General features: G+C 41.4%; 1 protein-coding gene across 1 annotated transcript in view; it reads right to left on the reverse strand.

Annotated features, from left to right (window-relative positions):
• Gpc4 (glypican 4) overlaps positions 1 to 14,782 on the reverse strand; it is a 113,181-nt gene that overhangs the window by 3,161 nt on the left and 95,238 nt on the right. Inside the window, exons 4-8 of the mRNA XM_036175226.1 lie at positions 9,069 to 9,234; positions 3,004 to 3,134; positions 2,763 to 2,909; positions 772 to 908; positions 54 to 229 (exon numbers count right to left, since the gene is read on the reverse strand). Of these exons, the coding sequence (XP_036031119.1) occupies positions 54 to 229; positions 772 to 908; positions 2,763 to 2,909; positions 3,004 to 3,134; positions 9,069 to 9,234 (757 nt within the window). The remainder of the gene's footprint in view (positions 1 to 53; positions 230 to 771; positions 909 to 2,762; positions 2,910 to 3,003; positions 3,135 to 9,068; positions 9,235 to 14,782) is intronic.

Consider the following 14,782-nt stretch of genomic DNA (forward strand, 5'->3'; position numbering starts at 1 on the left):
TCTCATCAAGTCAGATAAGAACAAACCCGTGCATCAAACTGCCAAAGGCTTACTGATATCAAAGAAGTCCACATCATTTCCATTGTAAGCATTCTTCATTTTACTGGTCATAACGCGAAGGGCCATGATTTGACGAAGGATCAGTATATCTGGTTTGCTGGTGTCAACCTGGACTTCCGGGTTGTTGCCCTGGTTGGCTAATCCATTTCCGGTCACTGCAAACAGGTACCTGAAAGTAAGAAATGACCCCATTAAAATGATCAGTAGGTATGTGTAAGAGATCAAAGACTTCCCTGAATTTTAGGATCTCCGCTGAGCATGATGGAGAAGTCCTTCCATTTATAATCAACTCTAATTGCTCCTTACCCTGGGAAGGTGCAGTTTCTGTGATCCCACTGTGACCTTTTGTGTGGCGATTGTTATGGGAAAGAAAAACACCCTCTGAACGGGTGCTTATCTCAGTCACAGAGTGTGCCAGGGTGGGACACACAGAATCATCAAGAAAGAGAATGTGAGTTTTTGAGAAGTGGTGCTTTAAAAGGCCAGGACCCTGAGCCAAGGGCCACAGGCACTGCATGTTTTGAACAGCCCTTAGCACAGCAGTATAACTACTGGCAAGCCCTGTCGTTTCTAAGTATCTGGGTGCCTCTTTGAACACCAAAATGCTAAAACCCATGCCTAAGGACATCTACAAACTTTCTGTGTCATCTTGGAAGGCCAGCCAGGAAGCCAAGAAGGCAGAGGCTGCTACTTTCCTCAATGGTGGCTGACCTGCTTTTGCCCTTGCCATTCCAGCAGTCATCCTCATTGCCATTCCCCGCTGCCATCCTCTCATCATTGCAAACAGTGCTTGGGAGAGAGGACCAGAACTTCTTAGCTTGTTTCAGTTTCTCCTTGACATCAGTAACCTAAGAAAGAAAAGGAAAATGGTCCGTCTATGTACAAATGCAAAACTACCATGTGTGATCCTAGCATTCAGCAGGCTGTAAATAACCTCTCACCCTTGCTTCTGTAAGCAACCCTAACCCAACTCACTGGGTCAGTCAGTCTGTCTGTCTCGCGCGCGCGCGCGCGCGCACACACACACACACACACACACACACACACACACACACACACACACACACACCATACAAGTAGAAGGGGGACCAGTTTGGAAGAAGCCGAAAAAGGGGAATGGGGATAAAGATGATCAAAACATATTATATATATATATACGTTTAAAACCAACAACTGGGCTGGAGAGATGGCTCAGTGGTTAAGAGTATTTGCTCCTCTTGCAGAGGACCTGAGTTTACTCTTAGTAAGCACTCGATAGCTCACAGCTAGCTATAACTTCAGTTTCAGGGGATCTGTGACCTCTACACTTATCAGCTATCCAAGTGGTACACCCACATACATGCAAGCAAAATGCCCAAACACATGAAATAAAATAACAATAAAAAACACAAACAAGCCAATAATGTTGTTGACATAAACCCATCATAAAAAACTAAGCCAAACTCAAACTATTCATGGATGTGCCTTTTGATCATTTCCAAATATCTCTAGAATTATATGCAACTCATTGTTTCAAGGGAAGGCTGAAGAAAATATGCAGGTTTTATACTCAGAAACAAACAATCTCTGAGAAATTAATAGTTCAAGTGCAAATTCTAAAGAAGCTGCCTGGATCCACTGTCTACTTCCTCATGTAACTGCCGTCTGAGGTAAACCAAGCTCTGTACCCTGTAAACAGTCTTTTCACCCAGGTTTTTATAGTCTGAATCAAGCATCCATACCACACAGGAAAACCTCACTGGCATTATTCTTCCTCCTTTCACATCAGTATCCTATCAGGCTTCCTGCTCTAGGTTTGCTCCTACTATGGTACTAGTACTCCCAGATTGCCATAGCATATTGCCATGTATAATCCGTTTATATTTTATTATTTTATTATTCTTCTATTCTACCATTATCACCTTTCACCTTACAGAAGCCTCAACAATATGCCACTCTGCCCTCAACCCACTTAACTTTAAAATCCCAAAATGGAATCCTATATACTAAAATGGAATTTTTTTATATATTTAAAATACAATGAAGACAAACTGAATCAAGGTTGTTTTACTACATGAAGACATTTACTTTGAAAAATGATTATAAAAGAGTAGCCCATGGTAAAGATGTCTTTTCTACCTAAATAAGGACTCACAAAGGTACTTGCTCATTTGCTTATATACAAGGTGGATAGTGATCACATCTGGACATTTTGTATATGGTGCAAATAATGTGAGGATGTTTTAAATTTGCATTATTTATCTTATTGGTCAAAAGAGTAAATCCATAATGACCTTAACAAGTTAAATGCTACCATGTGCCATCAACTCAGGATTTTAAACCGTTTAGTTGGGAGACTATTTTGGCTCTTACTGAACAAGTTTGATTGCTGCTTCCCTCCCTTTGTTGAGGTCTTTTGAGACCAAGGCCATGTCTTACTGTGCATAACTTAATGGCGGGTGCCCTAATAGATGCTCAATAAACACACACACACTGAAGGGGAGTCTGGAGATGAAACTTGTTACAACCCATTTCCTTGACTGTATAGGAACTTTCTGGAACAGAAAATGAGGCACATTTACTGCCATCCATATACAACTAGATTAAAAAGTTAAACACCTAAACGACATGCACATGTATGCCTTCTAACTAAAAGCACATTTTTGAGCAAATGTTTGCAGTTCTTTGCCATTAAACACACCCATTCCTGCTAAAGTGCTCACCAGTCGGTCCAAACTAGTGCCAGCTGCTGTGGTTGGGCGTTGCTCTGGATGATAAGGTCTGAATCGAGCACTGAAGGCACTTTCAGAGATGGAACGAGAAATCCGTCCAGCTGGGAGAGGCTTTGGAGGCCCACAGCCTTGGAAAACCTACAGTATAAGGGAGTGAGTTCATATTAGGGATGTTACATGACAAGACAGAGGGCTTGTCTAACTGTCCTACCCAGCATCCTGCATTTGATACCTTCTGAGACACTTGCACACTATTATCCTGCATGTTCATAATAGCATCAGAAATCTTCACATCGATGGGATCCATAACCGACTCAATGTTGAAAGGGCCCTCCAGCCTCTCTGCCACCATCAGCATAGCATCTAACAAGGGTGGAGAAAAACAATACAGCACAGCGTGTAAACCATTAGTTCAGATTTTACTATGAGTCTGATTATTTTACTACCTTTGCTATTTTTCAGAAGGAGGGGAAAAGAGAGAATGCACAGATTTTTTTCAATTTATACATATTTTCTAGCCATTTCCATGATTTCAAATTGTATCTACACATTATGTATCACTAGCTTGCTAAATGAATGCTTCGTTCTGTGGCAAGGAAATTCAATCAGGAATCTTCCATTATTTGGATTCTTCACTCCTTCACATGTCAGCCAGCACCCAGCTGACAATCTGGCTGGGGGCAGAGGACCATGCCTGTTCTCCCAGACACTTCCCTGGGATCTCTTCCTTTCAGGTTCTATTTACGAGAGTTGAAAACAGAAATCAGTTACAATCCTGGCACACCAATTCTTTTCTTTCATTTCTTTTAATGAGACATTTCAGATCCTTGAGTGCACAATTGGATAACTGAAATGAAAGCATTCTTGGAATCCTAATGACTTCAAATAAGGAAACTATGAGTTGTACCATTTTGAGGTTAAGATAACTCATTTTCAAATGTGAGGTCTCAACAGATTTAGTGGCAATGTGTATGCTTTTTTGGATTCCAGTGAAAGCATAAGACAACACACAGTATACAAAAATTGTCCAATTGTGCTATGTAGCTTCACTGATACCTGCAAGTCACTTTTAGATTTTGGAAGAACCTGTCATTTCCTAGCAAGTGCTGGATTCCTTAAAGAAAACAAGCTGTTTTTTTTGTTTTGTTTTGTTTTGTTTTTTTGCCATATGTGCTTTTGGGGGATTATGAGTTGGTTTTTTTTTGTTTTTTTGTTTTTTTTTTTTTTTGGCCTGATAACTTGTACAAAATTAGAATTCTTGAAAATGAAATCCCCCAAGGGAAAAAAAAAAAGGATACATAATTACTGACACACAGTAAACTGTAGCAGGAATCTTAAAAGGTCTTATTAATAAAATCAAACCTGAGCCAGGTATTGGGGTGAATGCTGGAAGATCAGAGAAGTAGAACAAGCCACAGCTTCCTCACCTCACCAGTTCCTCAGTTGATCCTGTTTCCTCAGACTGGAAGCCTCTGAGTCCTCATCCAAATGGATCTCAGCTGAACTGCTGTTCAAAAGCCTAAAAGCTTAACCAGACTGGTTCCTGGTCCTCACGCCTTATGTACCTTTCTGCTTCTTGCTGTCGCTTCCTGGGATTAAAGGTGTGAGTCACCATGCCTGGCTGTTTCCAGTATGGCTTTGAACTCAGAGAGATCTGAATGGATCTCTGCCTCTGGAATGCTAGGATTAAAGGTGTGTGTTACCACTGCCTAATCTCTATGTTTAATATTGTGACTGTTCTGTTCTCTGACCCCAGATAAGTTTTTTAGAGTGCACAATATTTGGGGGAACACAATACCCCCAGAGTAAACTTTTGAAAAACTTTTTTGTAAGTGTCGTGTGTGTGTGTGTGTGTGTGTGTGTGTGTGTGTGTGTGCGTGCATGTACACATGTGCAAATGAGAGTGGGCGCCTGTGAAGCCACAGTTGTCTGATCCCCTGGAGTTAGAGTTACAGGTGACTGTGAGGTACATGACCTGGGTGATGGGAATCAATTTGGGTCTTCTGGAAGAGCGATAAGCGCTCTTAACAGCTGAGCTTCAGTAGTTAACTTCTAAATGAGGTTTTCTCCTTTATACTCCAGTGCTAATGAATGACAAGCAAAGGAGTTAGATCCTCATTGTCTACTCCTATAGATACTCCAATGTCAAGAACTAGAAAATTCTGAGTATATTCCTTTTCAGAAGGCTGGGTGTCCCTCTCAGATGCTACCCCAACTGAGCTGCTACCTAAACTTTCTAGTGGGAAAAGGCTTTGACTATCAGCATAAAAATGAAATCAAAGTTGGTCATCAACCTTTTAACTCTGACCTAGAACAAATGCTACACAACATTAGTGTGAGGCCATTTCTCTAAACTACAATCCAATGCCACCAACAATGAACAGATTTCTGATAAGTGTGATGTTTCAAAGTAATAGCAAATGAAGTTTCAGCCTTCATTGTGGTAAGCACCAAAAAAAGATGCCTCTAACCTTTAAGTAAAGTCTGAAAGCATGAATATGCTATTGTACTAGAAGAGAGAGAAAAAATGCTTTTGATGTGCTAGCAAAAGGCAACTTTTGCAAACAAGTGGAGCACAACGTAAAAGTGTTTGTCACTGTCAAAGCATCAGGACCACCACGTACAGAAAGCACATTCCTTCATAAGCCAAGAAATCGCTGACTTCAAATAAAAATATTATGAATAGAAAACAAACAACCAAACTTTAGAGTTTTAAATGGGGGTGGTGGGGGTCGTACCTACGTATTCCCCTAGTGGTGAGGAAAAGCAGGCCAAATCGATCGCTAATGTGTTTGTGAAAGACTGAAAGGAAACATAAACCCCAATTCTTCTGGCTGTTTGGCGTCTTTGTAAACTCTGAGCCGCTGGCCATACACAAGGGCCTGGGAATGGAGAGGGAAAGCAGGCCTTTGTTGGGGCCGGTGCCATGGCGTTGCGAGTTGTACAGCTGAAGAATGCGACTGGGATACATTCTGCCTGCGGCTCACAGCCCAAAGCCACAGCTGCCTGTAACCCTGCAGGAAGTCATGACTGCCTATCCATTGGCCCTTCTTCAGCCGCCACCAGTCCCCCAAAGAAACACCAGGAAAAATCCAAAGATGGCTGGTTTGGTGTTTTACTTTTCTTGGGGTTGACAGAAGCCACAATTCTCATATGCATAGGATATCATACTTGCTCCTGCCTCCCGCCAGAAACTGGCTGGTGTCTCTGTCAGCAGTTCCAATACTAAATTCCCATTGGCAGCAACATGTGACATTAATAGGGTTGGCTCTGAGTCAAATGAATGTTAACAGAGGCACAGTATGTGACAGATAAGTTGAACCTAAGAATAATTTATGATTCTCTGAAAACCAGCCTCTTCTGGTGGTAATAGAAGGGCAGACATTTTATAAAGATGACTTTCTAAAGGTGTTTCCCATATTTGGGCCCAAATTTGGACCCAGGCTGATGAAGGCTGATAACACTTGAGCACTTAGAACTTGAGATAGGCAGATGCAGTTGCAGAAACAGGGAGAACCCAGCAGCAAGGCTGACTTGGAGTTGGAGGAGACAAGTGAGGGTAATGAGGATAAATACAATCAAATACATTATATGCATGTATGAAAATATCATATGAAACCCATTATTGAAAAAAAAGTATTCCCTTCTCACTAGGGAAAGTGATTATTTTTTCATTATGTCTCCAATAAATAATCAGAAACCCCATCTCTAGCCTTCCAACCTGACTGAAGAGCTGAAAGCAGTTTCCCAACTTAACCCCCCAAGATGTGATTTTAAAAGGGATGAAACAAATCCTTGACTATTCAGTAACTGTGCAGTCATTTAAACAGCAAAGAAAAATTCCTTAGAGAGAGAGAGAAAAAAAAAATATGAATATTTACAGCACAGGCATGTAATTGGGAATGAATTCTACAACCACAGAGAAGATTAATTAAATCCTTATGAAAAATCCATGAAAAAGAACAGGAGATTAACATTTCTATTATGTCTGGCCTTTTATATCGGCTTATTAGAAATGAAGAGTAATGTATCCATTAAAAATGAAGTTTACATACAATTGCATACTACATCACTCCAAAAAGTATCATTTAAAGTAGCAGCAGAAAAAAAATCAACTCCAAAATCCTATCTATCCATTTTCAGTCGGGTTTAATTGTGTTTCTTCACAGACAGCACATGTAATTTTAAAAATACACTACAAGAACATCAGCAATAACTTAAGGCTGAAAACATTAATTAAGCCATCTAGAGTATGGTTTTGATATGGTGTGGATCTGCAAGTTCTTAGAAGAGATGGCAAGGAATCTGTAGTTTAATACAAGGATGTGAGAGGGCCTTGGTAGTAGTTGCTACTGGACAGGCTGAAATAACAGAACGTAAGGTGGAATTGCCCCTGTACTGCCCTCAGGTCTGGGTAGGAAAGGAAGCAAAGCTCACTGTCACCACATGCCAAACTGCTCCCTTGTCCCAGAGAAAAGCCTACTATGTTCAAAAGTTACATAAAAGCCCCACCCACCATCTTTCCTTTAGAACTAAATTGAGCCAGCTGTGGTACAGTACACCTGTAATCCTAGACATCTAGATGCAGGGGCTGGAGGAAGGTGAGTTGGAGGCCAGCCTGGGCTACATGGCAAGAAAGAAAAATGACAGCCAAACCAAAACTGTAATTTAGGAAGAAAAAGTAAGTGAATCACAAACTCCACGATTGGCTATGGGGAGGGTAAGGGGATGATCTTAAGATAGGAAAATACCATAGTTTTATTTCCACAGGAAATTTTTTATTTCAACCCTGGTTTCATCCTGGGCACAACACACCATTTGTGTCTGTGTGTCCTTATGGTTTTATGTTTCCCCTTTCATGAGATTCTATTTTTCTGTATGTAGAAAGATGGTTTTCCAGGGTTTCCAGCCTTGAGCTATAGGCCACAATTGTGCTTAAGTGCTTAATATTTATATCCTTTTCTTCCAGTTTCTGTGTTTAAGAATTAATATGGCAATTCATTCTCACTCTGTCTAAAATGTATTTTCTTACTCCAATCCCCGCTACTCCAAAAAAATTTAAACCTTCAATAAACAAAATGAAATAAAATAAAGCAAAACGAAGCAAGCAAATTAAATGCATGCTCCCATGATGTGAAAGATTTAGCAAAAACTTGGTTCCTATAAAGACATTTCCATCTTGCAATTCTGTAAATGTGACTATGGAATGGAAGAACGAACTGGTACACTCTGAGCATGTGTGTGTGTTCTACCAATGCCAGGCTCTGTGAACCCCAATACCAGCCAGGGAGGTTTCAGGACTGAGTACCTGCTGAGCGCTGAAGTGGATGGCTGCTGGGTGTTTCAATCCGGCTTATGTTTTCCCTGAAATCATAACCGCCCTCCTCAGAACCTAGATAGTGTGCTGACAGTACTGTCTGATTTCTAGTAAGGGTTTCCTAAGTGGCAGAAATACTCAACAGTGCTGCTTCCTAAATAATCAGAGAAAGAATCTGTCCACTCACATCATAGCACTCTACCATAGCTAAGTCCCCTACAAAACAAATCCTGTAATTTTCCACATCATAGTTCACCAGATCCAACTATCAAATGGATATCTGGTCAGTTTGCCAACTATTTGGTTGAAATATAAAAGAAAGAATAGTGTGTGGGGGAGAGAGGAGTGTGTGTGTGTGTGGGGGGGGGGGGGTTGTGCCAGAGGATAACTTCAAGATCCCTGAAAATGCTCCTGTCCCCTTAATTTTTTCAAGTCAGGGTCGCTTCCCTGGCCTGGTCATTGTGCTTATGCTAGGCTGATTGCCTCTACCTCCCAAGCCCTAGGATTACCAGAGTACCACCACACTTAGCTTTTCTCTAATTGTAGAGATCAAACAGAGGCCCTTGTTCTAGCAAAACAAGCCCTTTACCAATGGCGCCACATGCCCAGCCCAAGAGAGAATCTTCAAAGCTACTTTCACAGCTCTGTGAAGACTGTATATCAGAGTAAACATGAACACAGATCTAGGATTAGTACTAAAACTGAGCGTTTCACAGAAAATATCAAAAAGATGCCTCCTGCTGCATTCAAAGTTGGTGTATCTAACCGTCTTCTGAAATGCCACCATTAGTTCAAGAGGACACTGACTTGCAATGCTGATTTTCCCAACCTTCAAAGTGCTAAGTGCAGCACAGGAAGGACTCTGGCAAACAGCTCACATTCAAATGAACTGAACATTTCACAGCTGGCAACGAGAGGAGTCCTGGTGGCAAGGAGTGGAGTCATCTCTAGTACAACAAATACATCAATCACTTGCTTACCTATGAAATTGTTCCACTCAAAATCAAGGTCTCCCTGGTGGGCCAAACAGCCTCTCATGATGTTTGAGCAGTAGTTGTAGCAGGGCTTCACAGTCACCAGGCCCCGGCAGTGGGAACAGTAGATCATCTTCAGCAGTGCTTGTGTGCACTGGGCTGTGGGGTTCACCTAATGCGTGACAAGACAGAAGGAAAGCCGTAGCTGGGTTAAAGTCAACACAACTGGCATTGGCGGCTCAACCATGAACTCAAGGAGAAGTCAACAGTGTTCTCAATTAGGAGGCTTGACTCCAGTGGAAGTGAACTGGAATGAGAATTAGACAAGTGGAAGACAGGTGCTGGAAAGCTGGAGGTAGAGTTGGGTCGAGTAAGTTTGGTTTTTGTTCATTTGTTTAGTGCTACTGCAGAAGGAACTAAAGACTCTACTTCAATCCCAGACTGAAACACAGGTACAACTTCTCAAACCCTGATTACAGGACTGCCCTCTGCATGTTAGCCCCCAACTATGTTTTCCAAGGCTATTCAGGAGGTGAAGATAATACATTCTATAGAGCAAGATATAAGTAACTTCAAACATTGCAGAGTTTGTGGATAGTCAAATATGGAGTGGCTTTGTAACAGATAAGGAAAGAAATGAGGCTTCTGCTAAATTTTGAAGAAGCTACTGAATTTAAGTGGAGAAGTAAACAGATCGTCCCACAGGCATCAATGGAATGAACAAATGTGCACAGCACAGCTTTGTTGTTTTTCTTTCAAATAAGGTAGAGGAGAGACCCTATAGATGAAAGTCTGTTAAGGAGTCAAGCAGCAAAGATAAAAATCACTATCGAAGTCAGACTGGGCTAGCTACCCTCTACAGAGCAAGGGCACTTACTGTCATCTTTCTAGTTCTGGAGGATAAAACTGTTTGGGGTCATTAAAGAGCCAATTCCATCCATCATTCAATTCCATCAATAGTTAGAAAGGATCCAAGCTAGGTATCACATGCTGGCAGCTAACTGAAAGTTCCTGACTAATTCTCTCTGCCCTCTTTTAGAGCCTTTATCAGAGGATTAGTTCATTCTTCACTATCATCAGCAACTAGTTCCAGCATAAACTTTTAGAAGTAGATACTATGGAGGGGAGCAAATCCTGAGATACAGGGTGGCTAGCAATGCATGTCACCTGCTCTGCTGTGCTACTTTGGATATCACTTCTCAACAGTGCCCTTAGGAACAGGAACGGGAAATGGTACTATCAGGCTATCTGTGGTATGTGTGTGGGCACACGCGCGAGAGACATAGACAGATAGACAGATACACACACACACACACACACACACACACACACACACACACACACACACTTCTCTTGTTTATTCCCAACAGAACTGCAGTATAAAAGGGGGAAAGCACGCAACAACAAGATGGTAATTGTTTGATCAACATTCTCGACAAAGAGTTAGGATTTTTCCACAGTTTTAACCAGTCCCAAATGTTTTCCTAAGCATTAAATTAGTCCCTTTAACTGTGTATTAATGTAAAGTAAAATTCTGGCTAACCAAGATCCTTGAGGAATGGTCTCTCTGGATAACTAGATTTTCTGGATAGCTAAAAGTTCATTCCTTTGGAGTCATACATTGTTAGGACTTTGATACTTATTCACCTCTTGTTTTACAGATGAACAAACAGGCCTCAAGGAGGAAGGGTGCCCAAGTCATAGTATCACAGAAGTCTTCATTGGAAGGGGCCAAGCCTAACACCAGTGGTGCTGCTCTCACATTGTAGAGGTAAGCAAACTGTAGCCAAAGAGATTAAACAACCTGCTGATAGCCACCCTCCCACATTTGATTCCAGTACCTCACCTTATCGAACACTTGTGACACAAAGATTTCGCAGATGTGTCACGTTTCCTGCCATCCTAAACAGAAGATAGGAAATTCTATTCTTAGGCAGTGCTCATTTTCTTCTTTTAGTTCTAGTCCACATTAGAGAGACTGCTAAATGGCTGGATCCTAAAAGATGTACGGGTTACATAAATGACTTAATAAAAACCCCACAATACAACTGGATGTGTTAGAACATGCTTCGAATCCCAGACTTGGGGGGCTGAGGCAGAAGGACAGCAAGTAAAAGTTAGCCTGGACTAAAGAGTGATGCCCTGCTTAAAAAAAAATACTGAAAGAAGACAGTGAAAAGAAAGCAACAGAGGAAGAAGAGGAGGATGGAGGGAAAAAAAGGAGAAGCACTGGGTAGGTTGAATATTATTCTTAAGAGCTAGTAAAGTCCTGATGGAATAAACATAGAAAGCTAAAGGGCCAATAAGTAGATACTGAGATATGTGTCTGGGATTATGATGTTAGACACCAAACTAAGTGAGAATTTCTGTATTAGAATATGACACCTGTTCCACAGAACAGACTTTTAGGAAGTGAACAAAAATGTTCATGGAGTAGAGGAGATAACTCTAGGAAACATGTTACATCCCAAGTTTAACTACAAGTCAAATCATTAATGTGGTAGATCTTGTGATGCCCATGATCTGATACATTCTCCAGTCTAAAATCAAAGACCAGATGAAATGGTATGACACAGTGGAGCTTCATTAAAGAAAGATTATGGAGCTGGCTACGGTAACGTTTTTTCCATTTCATTTTTTGGCTAAGACTGGCTCATGCTCTGCATGTAATTTGTTATATAACTACTAAAAGCAATCACAAGGCACTTGGCTATAAGATGCTATGGGAACACTAAATTATACCACAACTGTAAAGAGAGATGGAGAAATTATTTAAAAAAAAAACAACTGGGAACGTGTTAAACACTAAAGCTAGAGGAAAAAAAAAAACTCTTTCTTTTCAGAGTCATAAATCAGACCACCATGCAATAGTGCACATGAAGGGAATTCAGGACCTAGGAAGCAAATCCCATTTGTGGGATGAGACCCTTATATAAAGGGAAGAGTTTTTCAAACAGCCAGGAAAACTAAAGAAGCAGAAGCCCCCCGCAGTACATCCCCCTTCTAGAAGACACTTCAATACACTAGCATTCCAGGGTTTGGGCCCCAACTTTCCCAAACTGCCCAAGCCTGGGTGGTAGATCAGCGTAAGAAGAACAGGCTCCTCACTCTGACTCTGTAACATCCCCACCTGTTGGGGCTAAAGCCAATGGCTATCTCTTTTGGAACCATAAAGGACTTCTTAACACAAGGTAAAATAGACTGGTAAAGAATCAAAGGAATGTCAGTCAACACAGGGAAGAAAATCCCAAATCATAGCGTATCATGGTGCATTTGAAATTCTCTTCTGGAGTCTCTGGCAAAAGATCAATGCTCTGTTGATCCAGTGATGGTTCTTGCTGCTTGTCACATGGTAACAGGCCATGCACTGCAGGATGCTCCTCCACAAGTCCCCAAAAGTATTTCTATGTTCCTGGGTATGAATGATAGGTTGGATCTTTCTCATCCATAAGCAAACATACAGTGCATAAAGTCATATTTTGTTTTGGGACCAAAATAGCCTTGAACTGAAGAGATCTACCTGCCTCCACTCGGATTAAAACTATGTGTCACCACAGCCAGCTCTGGGACCTTTTAAAAGATAAAATCAAGTCCATTTACATTGTATTCCCTGATGAGCATCAGAGTAAACTGCTGCCTTCAATCTCTCTAAAACTTACTGAAGTAGATTTACTTTAGAAGTTCCAAAGCTAAGGAGAGGCTCATGGCACACAGGGGATAATTAAAAGAACAATATACTCCAAGGTCTTCTTTTAATCCTCAGTTATATATTTATCCTCTATAGCACAGCATGCCATTTAAAATGTTCAATCCAAATCTTACTTTGGGGCACATCTCTTAACTATTAGCTCTTATGTTTTTCTTTCATTCAGTAGGGTCTGCTGAGTCCAGATGTTAGTCACTCCCAAAATCTTTAGTGCTGAGATAAGAACATGGGTGGAGCTTTATGACTATATTTCAAAAAGTCACAATTTTTAGACTTCTCATAGGGATATAGTTATTTCTTTAAAGCTCATGAAGACAAAACAGGAAAACTATATATACCTCTCTCCCACCTCTGAAACTAAAGAATGGCTGAAGGCACTCAGGGAGAACAAACTTGTTTATCCTTTACAGTTTCGTGTGTGTGTGTGTGTGTGTGTGTGTGTGTGTGTGTGTGTGTGTGTGTGAGAGAGAGAGAGAGAGAGAGAGAGAGAGAGAGAGAGAGAGAGGGAGAGAGAGAGAGAGAGAGGGAGGGAGGGAGGGAGGGAGGGAGGGAGGGAGGGAGGGAGGGAGGGGAGAAGTGGGAAGGACGGAGGGAGGGCACTTGTCTGGGTCTGAGCAATGAGTCTGAGCAGCAACAAATGGTTGAAGAAGAGGCATTGAAGGAATGGTGTGTGTGTGTGAGGGGGATAGGGAGAGAGGGAGAGGGAGAGGGAGACTGAATGTATGTGTGTGCATACATGCAATCATGCAAGCAGAGGCCGGAAACCAACCCTGAATTCTTCAGGCGCTATCTACCTTGTTTTTTGATGTTGTTGTTAAGATAGGGGGTTCTCATTGGCCTGCAGCTCACAAATTAGGCTAGGCTGGCAGGCCATCAATCTCCAGGGATGCATGTCTCCATTTCCCCAGTGCTGGAATTATAAGCATATATTGTGATATCCTGTTTTTCTTTAACATGGGCTCTGTTTATCAAACTCAGGTCATCTTGCTTGTAAGACAAGGACAAGCACTTATTAAATGATTTCTCTCTCTAGCTGAATAGGGTCTTGAAATCTAGATTCAAGAAAAAACATTTTGTTTCATGACCAAGTTACCACACATAGCTTTTGCTGGGTTTTACTGATACTTATGATTCATTTATGGAATACTTAGGATGTACTAGGTTCTTATTTAAGGACCTTGCAACATGTATTAATTCATTTAACCCTCAAAACAACTGTGTGAGACAAGCATTACCATCTGATTTCAGAGCTGAAGTACAAGGAAGCCCAGCAATGTTCAGGGATTCACACAAGGTCTTTAGGTAAAAGGCAAAGCTGAAAGCTGAGCTTTGGACCCAGGTAGTCTGGTTCTAAAGTACATGTACTTAACTTCCTTGAAGTCTGTTCTTTTCAGTGATGAGGATCAAATCTAGGTCTCATACATGCCAGGAAAGTGCTACGCCCCAAATGAATATGTACAAAGCTTCTTTGGAATCAGACTATAGGAAGTATAAGGGCAGCATAAGGGTTCCCAGACCTCACACACTATCTGCACACTTGGTGAACACTCAGCTACAGGGCTGAATGCTTTCTAATGATAAGGTGTAGTTTTTCATGTTTACTGGCAAAATGAATCAGGTTTTATATAGGAGGGCAATTTAGGACATGACTATATGGAGCAATGCATAGTAGATACTTGGAGGAGAGGACATATTGTTTAATAAAATAATAATGACTTACTGAGTGCCAGCACCATGCCTTAAAACTGTTCAAGCTGCTATAGGGGTGAGAAAAGAGATATAATTACAGTGTACTACTCACCAGCCCTGCTCACAAAGAGTTCAAAGGCTCAAGAAAACACCGGTGGACATGGTAGAGAAATGTTCCCTTGGCTGTGGGGGGAGGGGGCATTGCAGCTGAGTGGTAGAACACTTGCCTAGCAAGCACAAGGCCCTGGGTTTCATTCCTAGTACCTCAAAAAGTCCCCCTTTGACAAAACAAACTGGAAAACATCTCCTATTTCACCCATGCTCT

This window comes from Onychomys torridus, chromosome X (genome assembly GCF_903995425.1).
Source record: "Onychomys torridus chromosome X, mOncTor1.1, whole genome shotgun sequence".
Taxonomy (NCBI): Eukaryota; Metazoa; Chordata; class Mammalia; order Rodentia; family Cricetidae; genus Onychomys; species Onychomys torridus.